Source organism: Mobula birostris, chromosome 30, assembly GCF_030028105.1.
Source record: "Mobula birostris isolate sMobBir1 chromosome 30, sMobBir1.hap1, whole genome shotgun sequence".
NCBI lineage: Eukaryota > Metazoa > Chordata > Chondrichthyes > Myliobatiformes > Myliobatidae > Mobula > Mobula birostris.
This window is the reverse complement of record NC_092399.1, coordinates 2,924,405-2,936,677: the sequence shown is the minus strand read 5'-3', so window position 1 is coordinate 2,936,677 and position 12,273 is coordinate 2,924,405. Positions and strand designations below refer to the sequence as shown.

The 12,273-nt window shown below is 42.4% G+C and overlaps 1 protein-coding gene across 1 annotated transcript in view; it reads right to left on the bottom strand.

Annotated features, from left to right (window-relative positions):
- Positions 1 to 12,273, bottom strand: part of LOC140190536 (lysophospholipid acyltransferase 2-like) — a 91,235-nt gene that overhangs the window by 50,308 nt on the left and 28,654 nt on the right. Inside the window, exon 3 of the mRNA XM_072247192.1 lies at positions 3,838 to 3,915. Within this exon, the coding sequence (XP_072103293.1) occupies positions 3,838 to 3,915 (78 nt within the window). The remainder of the gene's footprint in view (positions 1 to 3,837; positions 3,916 to 12,273) is intronic.

The window sequence follows — 12,273 nt, the reverse complement described above, 5'->3', positions numbered from 1 at the left end:
CCATGTCCAGATAAAAATTTCTGCTCCTTCCCCTTCTGGACCTTTCACTAACCATTTCAAATCCATGTACAGGAACAAAGAGCCAATGCTTTGGGCCGAGATCCTTCATCAGGTCCTGTTGAAGGGTTTCAGGCTGAAAAGTCAGCTCTTTATTCTTCCTCATTGATGCTGCTGAGTTCCTTTAGCATTTTGTGTGTGTTACTCTGGAATTCCAGCATCTGCAGAATCTCTTGTATTTCAATCTATGGCAGAGGGAATAGCTTGCCTCTGCCTACTCATTAATCTGCTTCAATCAAACAACCACTTGAACTAGATACGAGGAATTCTGCAGACGCTGGAAATTCAAGCAACACACATCAAATTTGCTGGTGAACTAGATAACAGTTTGAACACAGACTATTGAGGCTGTAAAGTCTGATTCAATTGTTCGGTGCTTTTGTGTAAAATGATCAAACTCCTCACTCCAGAATTCAAACACTTAGCGCTAATGTGGAGAGAATGGAGAGCTGGGAATGTCTTCTTTAGGGCAGACTGGGGAAATTGTGAATATTCTCCTTAGGGCAGAATGGAAAAGTTGGGAATGCTCCCCTTAAGGCAGAGGGGAGAAGCTGGAAATGTCCTCGTTAAGGCAGACTGTTGTTGGGAATGTTCTGCTTAAGGCAGACTGTAGTTGGGAATGTTCTCCTTAAGGCAGACTGGAAACACTGGGAATATCCTCCTGAGGGAAGGTTGGAGAAGCTGGGAATGTTCTCCTGAGAGCAGACCAGAGAAGCTGGGAATGTTCTCCATAGGTCAGACTGGAGAAGCTGCCTTCTTAGGGCAGACTGGAGTAAGGAAAATATAATAAAAATATTCCAAAAAATGTAAGATTATCATAGAAAAAATAAAAGAACTCACTTTGATTTGCAAAAGTTTCAGTAACTTCAAGACATTTAAGTTAGCTGCTAAAAGGAAATAGACATGGGAGAATATTTTCTTTCTCATTGATCTGTTAAGACTTCCTCTGTGTATGAAAGAGATTCAACAGTAACTTTCAAGGAAATGGATCATTTCTCAGTAAAAAAAAATTGCAATTAGAGGTCTTATCTGAAAAGCTACCATGTGTTCTCTTTTGTTATTTAGATTCTTTGATGTTAATCTCATAATAATTGATATCAAAATGTTTTTCTTCAGAGGCTACCAAACTGGCTGCATTGTGAATTCCAAAGAAGATAACGGCAAACTACAAGACATTGGCAAGTTTACAGAATTGCTGTGCATATGGCATATTGATGTTGTAAATAAAAATAAACATCTATACAAAGCAGAGAAACAACAGAATCCAAGGACTGAGAGAAATCATAAAAGGTATGTTGACAAGCTCAAAATGGAAGCAAAGCCTGGGTTCAGACCCCGAGGAACGGAATTCAAAAGCAATGATGTTGAGTGAAATCCACGTGGAACCGCAGTTGTGGTCCAATTTACAAAACAGGGTACAGAGACACTGGAGAAAATGCAGGAAAGATTTACAAGGATGAAACTCTTTGTGATGTAAAGATTCCTCTTTAACATACTCGTTGCAGCATCCCAAAGGAAAAAAAAACACTAGTTAATTTACAAACTTTTGTAGTCTGCTGGCGCACATTTTATGGTTTTATAAATTATAAGGGACAGGGCAATGAATTGTCATGCCACCAGCAAACTAAATCATTCCAAGCTCATTCCTGCCTATTTATCCTAAGGTTTATGTACATCATAATCATCCCAAGCTTCCTGCACACCACCATGACAGTAATTCTTCCTTTTATGTTAAAGCAGTTGGATTCTATTTACTGCTATCATATTCACCAACACTCTCCAAGAAGACCACAACCTTACTGTAGGGTTTTAAACTTGCATGCCTCAATGAGCTGGAGAGCTATATTGGCTGGAGTCGGGGCTTCATACTTTGACTGTTGGTAGGATCATCCATGCTAAACAGGTCAAAGGGTAGAGGCCAGACAAGAAGTGGTCCACTAGTCTTCCAGGTTCGGGGTTCATCTCAGGGCTAACAATGCTGACAGTTAAAACAAAATTGTTACAGAAAGAGCAATGAGGATTCCTTCTATATGGCCATGGACGGGCAGAGATGGAGGACCTTCATTACTGTCCTAAACTCCAATGGCATAATGGTCAATTGCTTAATTTATATTTCACCAGCTCATCTCCATGCCTAATATCAATTGGGTCTTCTCCTAGATCATCAAAACTCCAATGCAACAATCATTATCAACAGTAGTCAATGACCTGCATTTATATGGCAGGTCAGTATGAGAACACGGACCAAACTCTCAATTGAAAGCTTTGAGGAGCACCCAAATTTTAAGGGAATTTTAGATTTTATGTATTACGTGAGATAAGAAGGCAAAGTAGTTTTGGGTAGCTCTCCACTGATGACTGGAAAGTGGGGTGGGTGGTTGTGAGTGGAGATGAAACAGCAATATGATCATATTGTGACCTACAAGATTCAGGAAGGAATTCACAACATAGATACTGAAGACTGGAACTGGAGGAATGGGAGCTCATCAAGAGGAGAATAAATCAGCTATCTACAGCCACGATATAAAGAAAATCCTTTACTCAGTTATCTCTCTGTATTAGTTCATACATAAAGTCTGAAATCATTAGATTTTTGAAAAGTTGGGGAATCCTGACATTTTCTTCCCCCCCCCCCCATGGAAAACTGATGTGATAGAGGATTGGATGTGATGTTTTTGAATGGTGGCGCTTGTCCAGTGAGCTCCAGAACAGGCCACAGGGAGGGACACAGGGCAGAGACAGAATAAGGCAAAGCTATGGAGAGAATTTGGTAGTGTAGATTTGAAAGAAAACCCTGAGTGGAAACAAGGCTAGGAAATAAAAGTAAGGATGACCCTTCACAAATAAAGTTAGGATTAAAAAAAAAGAGAAGCTTGAGACTTCAAAGTTAATCACATCATTAATAACTATTTCAGCAGTTTTCCAAGTATACCTGCTGCCTCACTAATCAGAAATCAGATTTAATATCACCAGCAGTATACGATAATAAAAACTGTGTGCGTTTATATTCACATATTAAACAGTTCATTTAAATAAGTAGTGTAATAAAAAAGTAGTGAGGTAATGTTCGTGGGTCCGATGTCCATTCAGAAATCTGATGGCATAGAGGAAGAAGCTGTTCCTGAATCGTCGAGTATGTGTCTTCAGGCCCCTGTACATCCTCCCTGATGGCAGCAATGAGAAGAGGGCATGTCCTGGGAATGGGGTCCCTAATGATGGATGCCACCTTTTTGAGGCACCATTCCTTGAAGAAATCCTGGATTTTGGCGAGACTAATACCCAGGATTGAGCTGACTGACTTCACGACTTTCTGCAGCTTCATTCAATCCTGTGCAGTAGCCACCTCCCTAATACCCAAATAAAGCCAGTACTGCACATTCTCCCATCAGGTTTTCATCTAACAATGTACCACTCTCATGGACCACAGCCATCACTGGAGTTTCCTGCATTCCTGTGGAAGATATTGGTGGATCTCTCAAAACCCTTGCTCTGCTTAAGTGTCTCAAAACAAAAATCTATGCAGTGGTGATTTCAGAGATGTCATGGTTACAGGAAACCTGATCATCTTTCTTACTTAACTAAGGCCACAGCCTCAGAGAACATAACCCTGGGCCATTCAGGAGAAGAGCAAATTGGCACTGAAATTACAATCAAATCAGGATTAGTAACTATGATATTAACACTGATTTTATTTGATATCAAACAGAGAAATTCAATGGTGAATTCATCACTGAATGCTGACACTAGCACTATCTTAGGAAGAATTAAATATTGACTTACTTGTGAATGCTTTGGATGTGTACAGTCACCATAACACCGTACAACAGCAATACCTCTACAAGGAAGTGAATAGCGTATCTGAAATGGAAAAAAATCACGTTTAGTACAGGACATGATTCTCACTGTTAATAGTTTGCAAGTCAGGGCCGGAAATGACCCCTCCCCCTGCCACTGCCTCCCTTAGGTTGGTGAGTCCCCGTGCCTGAAACCGGTGTGTCTGTAGTTTAAGGCCGGAGTTCAAAGTCCCATAATCAGCGAGTCCTGAGGTCAGTAAAGGTCAAACAGCAAAGCTTGAAGTCTGATGTCAGTGAGTCAAGTCGAGGCCCAATGGTCAAAGCCCCTGGTCAGCATGTCCGGAGGCAGACCCTAGTGAATGCGGGTCTGGCCAGGAATTGTTGGACGAAGGCCCGGAGGCAACCTGTGCTGTGGTTGGAGGCCTGATGTGTGGGAGGAGGAAAGTGGCTTGTTCTGCTGTTGTTGTTTGGTGGCTCGTTGTGCTCTGTTTGGTTGTGCTGAGCATTGTGGGCATGCTATATTGGCACCAGAATGTTTGTCAACATTTGCGGGCTGCCCCAGCACATCCTGAGGTTGTGTTGGTTGTTAGTGCAAAATGATGCATTTCACTGTATGTTTTGATGTAGATGTTGATGAAGTATGTAAAAGGTTAACACAGTCAGTTAAACACAGCAGGCTGTTTTTTTCTGCAAGAAATCTTGATGATCAACAGATGCGCTAATTTTGCTATTCAACGCTGAGCAATACTTCTTCTCGAAGTTAGACAGCTGGTGTTTCAGGGTACCTGTATCCTTGTGCAGTCATGAACATAGATAAGACTGCTCCAGTCTGCTCTGTGTATGTAAGCCATTATACCTATTCTGTAATTTGTCTCTCGGTACTGTCATACACATAGATAAGACCGCTGTAGCCTGTTCTCTGTGTGTGAGCCATTATACCTATTCTGTAATTTGTCTCTCGGTACTGTCATGCACATACATAAGTCTGGCTCCAGCCTGTCTTGTGTGGGGGTATCTGAACAACTATATCCATTTTGTAAGGGGAATTGTAAGTTAGTTGGTGGACCGAGCAGGAACAGTCACAGACTGTTCCTGTTTGAGTGACTAACAGAAGCGCCCCAGAGGCTTTGAATAAAGGGTTTATACTTATACAGTCTCTGAGTGACTTTATCCGGATTCAACTTCCACAATGTGATACATAAATGAATCTGGATGTAACAAAAGGTGACAAATTGTACAGACTGTGTAGCACAGAAACAAGCTATTCAGACTATCTAGTCTATACTGGCATAGAAAAATCATGATTCTCCTCTCCACCCTCGTAATTCCAATAGCCAAAGATTATTAGAATTTGCACCATGTATAAACTTACTAGAATGTGCCAAAGAAAATTACAAAATTATGATGTTCTGTATGTGGGCTGCAAAGATTTATATTCTAGGCCAAATTATGTCAAATGGGACTCACTTGGATGAAACATCTTGGTTAGCATGGGCCAGTTGGGCCAAATGGCCCATTTCAGTGCTGAATGAAGCTAAGTTGCTGATTGTTTCATTGTACAGCCAATTTTACACATATACTGCCACAGATGGAGGGTCAGGAAAGCTGTTCTTGTGGAGTTTGCCACACCAGTTTATAGCAGATTAACTGACCCTCCATGTTCTGCAGGGTGTGTGTAAAATAGTACCAGTTTATAATTGGTGTTTAAGCTTCATTCAACACTCCTTTACCTTACTTCATGACTTTAAAACCAGCATAGCCTATATTCCTTTCCCTTTCACACACTTATTAAATTCCCTTTGAATGTATCAGTGATAGTCACAGCTACGCTATTTGCAGGTTGGCAGGGTGGAGATACAGTAATGTCCCTACCAAAGCAGGCATAAGGCATTCCTTCCCTCGACTAGCCCACAGGTCACACTTTGGCAAGGTGTAGCGCACGCTTAGCCCTACCCACCTCCCCCCCCCCCCAACAAATCAGGGTCATGTGAAGCCATGGGTGCAGGTGGTGGATGGTTGTACGAGCAGCTGGTGCAGATCATGTCCTGGTTATGCAACCACTGATGCCAGGTAGACAAACTCTGAAGAGTATTGATACTGGCTGGGGTCGCCCATCGTGTAAAGACACTGCCCAGAAGGCAGCAATGGCAAACAACTTCTGTAGAAAACTCTGCCATGAACTACCATGGTCATGGGAAGACCACAATCGCCCATGTCATACGCCATGGAACATAATGAACGATTGAAACTATTTGCATATTCTCACCACATTCTCCAGTGATGCTTTCTTTGATTTTGTTTTCCCCACCATGAGGTTAATTTATATCTACCGAATTATAAATGAAGCATATCCTAGCCCCCAATATAGAGGTACATTTGTCATTCTTCTCCGTGGATTGTCACCTTGACGTGGTGGAGAAATTTGTGTGGTCCTGTGATCCCGAGAGCAATGCCGTCTGGAGCTATGCTCCTAGTAGAGTCACCCATGGCAGTAAGGTCGAGGGTGAGGTCCCTGACAAAGAACAATCCAACCAAGACCTCAACGGTGGAACAGGCGGATGAAGTTACTTCGAACTCAACGGCTGTGAAGGCGGATGAAGGCTGCAACAAATCCATCAGCTCCATTCGTCGTGGTTTCCATGCCATTGGAATCAGTTGGTTGATTTGTGAAGTATCGTGTGCTTCTTGGAGTGCAACATCAAGTACACGTTAAATAAATACATGCACAGGTGTCTTCACTCTGTGAGCCACTTCAGAATGAAGACCATCATCCTCGACCTCGAGGGATAGCCATGACGACAATGACAACATTTGTCATTACTGTATCTAAACCTTACTTTATCAAGCCTCTATCACATCAACCTTCAGTTTGATTTAAAGGGTCCTGACAAAGGGACTCGGTCCAAATCCCAGACTCTCAATTCCTCTCCTTAGATGCTGCCTGGTCTGCTGAGCTCCCCCAGCACTTTGTGTGTGTTGCTCTGGATTTCCTGCATCGGCAGAATCAGATGTTTTTAATTTAAAAGCTGAAAAGCCAGTTTATTTTAGTTCTAATCTCTCACTTCCAGTGTCACTTTTATAAATTTATATTTTTGCACCTTTATCAGTGCTGCAAATAAAACAAACACCATAATATGGAAGATTACTCCTGCTTGAAGCATGCAAGCCATGACAAGTACGGATTTGGGCAGCACAGCAGTTAGCATTACACTACTACAGCGCCAGTGACCCCGGTTCGATTCCGCCGCTGTCTGTACGAGGTTTGTACATTCTCCCCGTTTCCTCTGGATACTCCAGTTTCCTCCCACATTCATAAGATCATAAGATATAGGAGCAGAATTCGGCCATTTGGCCCATTGAGTCTGCTCCACCACTTCATCATGGCTGATCCATTTCCCTGTCAGCCCCAATCTCCTGCCTTCTCCCCGTATCCCTTCATGCCCTGACTAATCAATAATCTATCAGTCTCTGCCTTAAACTAAACCAAGACATGGCCTCCACAGTCACCGTGGCAACAAATTCCACAGATTCACCACTCTCTGGCTGGAGAAATTCCGCCTCATCTCCATTCTAAAAGAACATCCTTCTATTCCGAGGCTGTGCCCTCTGGTCTTAGGCTCTCCACCATAGGAAGCATTCTCTTTATTGAGCCCTTTCAACATTAGATTATGAGGACACCCAGTCATTTAGAAATGCTTGCATGCATTTGATAGGTTTCAATGGGATCCCCTCCCATTCTTCAGAATTCCTCTGAGTAGATGTATGGGTTAGTAGTCAATTGGTCACATGGATGTAACTAGATGGTGCAGGCTTGTTAAGTCAGAAGGGCCTTGTTATCGTGTTGTACTCTTTAAAAAAAAAACAAGGAAACAAAATCATTTGTTAGCTCTTGGGGAGGTAGAAATTGTATTGCATTGTGGAAATACAGATACGCTGGAGTATTTTCAGGCATCCATTGGCTTCTAAAAGCAGGCTCTATACCTCTCCCAAATGTTAATAAAGAGCCTTGAGTTTATCTTAAAACCAGTTTCAAAAATTGGTTTTGGTCAAGCATCAGAGGTGAGGTAAGAGGGGTAGATGAAGGTGAGGTAAGAGGGGTAGATGAAGGTGAGGTAAGAGGGGTAGATGAAGGTGAGGTAAGAGGGGTAGATGAAGATGAGGACGTAATTTGCTCTTCACTGTTCAGGCAGTCTTACTCGGGTAGGCTGGAATGTGAGACAATTCAACCTCTGCAGCTTATTGCACCGTTAATCTACACACAGTGGGCCACATTATTAGTTACCTCCTGCACTTAAAGTGGCTGCTGACTGTACATTCATGGTCTTCTGCTGCTGTAGCCCATCAGCTTCAAGCTTCAACGTGTTGTGCTTTCAGAGATGCTCTTCTGCACACCACTATTGTAGCACGTGGTTATTTGAGTTACTGTTGCCTTCCTGTCAGCTTGAACCAGTCTGGCCATTCTCCTCTGACCTCTCTCATTAACAAGTTGTTTTCACCCACTGATCTGCTGCTCGGAGGATTCTTTTTCCTCACTAATCTCTATAAAGTCTAGAGACCATTGTGTGTGAAAATCCCAGGAGATCAGCTGTTCCTGAGATACTCAAACCATCCCATCTGGCACCACTCACTCCACAGTCAGTCACTTAGATCACATTTCTTCCCCATTCTGTTGTTTGGTCTGAACAACAACTGAACCTCATGACCAAGTCTGCTTTCATGCATTGAGTTGTTCAGCTGCATGATTGGTTGATTAGATATTTGCATTAATGAGTAAGTGTATGGTCAAAGTCATAGAAAAATACAGTACAGAAACATACCCTTCGGCCCATCAAGTCTGTGCTGACCATTTAAAATGCCTACTCCCATTGAACTGCACCAGGCCATACCCCTCCTTACCCCCTACCATCCATGTACCTATCCAAACTTTTCCTAAATGTCAAAATTAAGCTCACATGCACCACTTCTGCTGGCAGCCCATTTCACACTCTCACGGCCCTCTGACTGAAGTTCAAAGAAAAATTAATTATCATACTCAGCAAATCTACAGAACAGAAGCTGTAAACAGGATCAATGAAAGAGCAAGAGCATAGAAGACAAAGTGAGCATGGTTGTGAGGTAGTAGCCTGGTGGCGCAAATGGTTAGCAACCCAGGTTCAATTCCCTCCACTGCCTGTAAGCCGTTTGTACATTCACCCCATTACCTCGTGGGTCTCCTCCCACAGTACAAAGAGGTACCGGTTGGTAGGTTAATTGGTCATTGTAAATTGCCCCATGATTAGGCTAGGGTTAATTGCTGGGCGGCATGGCTCAAAGGGCCGTAAGGGCCTGTTCTGTGCTATATCTCGATAAAAAGATCAATAAAATTAATAATATACCCCTTAAACCTTTCCCCCATAACCCATGACCTCTGGTTGTAGTGGAAAAAGCCTACTTGCATTTACACTCTCTATACCCCTCAGTTTTGTACACCTCTGTCTAATCTCCTCTAAGATCTGGGCCTTACCCTCCAAATATCCGGACCTGCCTCTCGGTTTATTTACACTACCTTACTTTTCCTTTTCTATTTTCTATTATGATTTATAATTTTAATTTTTAATATTTATTATTGATTTGTACTCCAGGGAGCATGAAGAGCAGAATCAAATATTGCTGTGATGATTGTATGCTCGAGTATCAATTGTTTGGCGACAGTAAAGTATAAAGTATACAAAGTGAATCTTCTACTTTCCAAGGAATAAAGTCCAAACCTATTCAATCGTTCCTTATAACTCAGGTCTTCCAGACCCAGCAACATCCTTGTAAATTTCCTCTACAGGTGGGTGACCAAAATAGCACACAATATATAAATTAGGGCTCACCAAAGTTTTATATAACTTCAACAGAACATCCCATCCCCTGTACTCAATACTTTGATTTATGAAGGTCAATGTTCTAAAAGCTTTCTTTAGCTAATTAGGTGTACCTAATAAAGTGGCCACTGAGTGTAGGTACTGTTGTGTATTTAATATTTCAGTAATGTTTGAGTAATCTTGTAAATTTATATACTGTGTGAAATCGTAAGGGCAAAAGGACCCTAACGGGAGTTATCTACAGGTCCCCAACAGTAGCCTGGATATAGGGTGCAAGTTGAATCAAGAGTTAAAATTGGCATGTCGCAAAGGTAATGCTACAGTTGTTATGGGGGATTTCAACATGCAGGTAGACTGGAGGAATCAGGTTGGTACTGGACCCCAAGAAAGGGAGTTTGTGGAGTCCCTCCAAGATGGATCCTTAGAACAGCTTGTACTGGAGCCTACTAGAGAGAAGGCAATTCTGGATTTAGTGTTGTGTAATGAACCAGATTTGATAAGGGAAAACTTGAGGTAAAGGAGCCATTAGGAGGTAGTGACCATAATATGATAAGTTTTAATCTACAATTTGAGAGGGAGAAGGGAAGATCAGAAGTGTCAGTATTACAGTTGAACAAAGGGGACTATGGAGCCATGAGAGAGGAGCTGGCCAAAGTTGACTGGAAGGATACCCTAGCAGGGATGACAGTGGAACAGCAATAGCAGGTATTTCTGGGAATAATACAGAAGGTGCAGGATCAGTTCATTCCAAAGAGGAAGAAAAAGATTCTAAGGGCAGTAAGGGGCGACCGTGGCTGACAAGGGAAGTCAACGACAGTATAAAAATGAAAGAGAAGTTTAACATAGCAAAGATGAGTGGGAAGCCAGAGGATTGGGAAACTTTTAAAGAGCAACAGAGGATAACTAAAAAGGCAATACAGAGAGAAAAGGTGCGATACTAAGGTAAACTAGCCAAGAATATAACGGAGGATAGTAAAACCTTCTTTAGGTATGTGAAGAGGAAAAAATTAGTTAAGACCATAGCTGGGTCCTTGAAGACAGAAACGGGTGAATTTATTATGGGGAACAAGGAAATAGCAGACAAGTTGAACAGGTACTTTGGATCTGTCTTCACGAGGGAAGACACAAACAATCTCCCAGATGTAATAGTGGCCAGAGGACCTAGGGTAACGGAGGAACTGAAGAAAATTCACATTAGGCAGAAAATGGTGTTGGGTAAACTGATGGGACTGAAGGCTGATAAATCCCCAGGGCCTGATGGTTTGCACCCCAGGGTACTTAAAGGAGGTGGCTGTAGAAATCGTGGACACATTGGTAATCATTTTCCAATGTTATATAGATTCAGCATCAGTTCCTGAGGACTGAAGGGTAGCTAATGTTATCCCACTTTTTAAGAAAGGAAGGAGAAAGAAAACAGGGAATTATAGACCAGTTATCCTGACATCATTGGTGGGGAAGATGCTGGAGTCAATTATAAAAGATTAAATAGCGGCACATTTGGAGAGCAGTAACAGGATCGGTCCAAGTCAGCATGGATTTACAAAGGGGGAATCATGCTTGACTAATCTTCTGGAATTTTTTGAGGATGTAACTATGAAAATGGACAAGGGAGAGCTCGTGGATGTAGTGTACCTGGACTTTCAGAAAGCCTTTGATAAGGTCCCACATAGGAGATTAGTGGGCAAAATTAGAGCACATGCTATAGGGGGTAGGGCACTGTCATGGATAGAAAATTAGTTGGCAGACAGGAAACAAAGAGTAGAGATTAATGGGTCCCTTTCAGAATGGCAGGCAGTGACTAGTGGGGTACCGCAAGGCTCTGTGCTGGGACCGCAGCTATTTATAATATACATTAACAATTTAGATGAAGGGATTAAAAGTAACATTAGCAAATTTGCAGATGACACAAAGCTGGGTGGCAGTGTGAAATGTGCAGAAGATGTAATGATAATGCAGGATGACCTGAACAGGTTGGGTGAGTGGGCAGATGCATGGCAGATGCAGTTTAATGTGGATAAATGTGAGGTTATCCACTTTGGTGGCAAGAACAGGAAGGCTGATTACTATCTGAATGGTGTCAAGTTAGGAAAAGGGGAAGTACAATGAGATCTAGGTGTCCTTGTTCATTAGTCACTGAAAGTAAGCATGCAGGTACAGCAAGCAGTGAAGAAAGCTAATGGCATGTTGGCCTTTGTAACAATGGGAGTTGAGTATAGGAGCAAAGAGGTCCCTCTGCAGTTGTACAGGGCTCTGGTGAGACCACACCTGGAGTATTGTGTACAGTTTTGGTCTCCAAATTTGAGGAAGGACATTCTTGCTACTGAGGGAGTGCAGCGGAGGTTCACAAGGTTAATTCCTGGGATGGCGGGACTGTCATATGTTGAAAGATTGGAGCGACTGGGCTTGTATACACTGGAATTTAGAAGGATGAGAGGAGATCTGATTGAAACATATAAGATTACTAAGGGATTGGACACGCTAGAGGCAGGAAACATATTCCCCATGTTGGGGGAGTCCAGAACCAGAGGCCACAGTTTGAGAATAAGGGGTAGGCTATTTAGAATGGAGTTGAG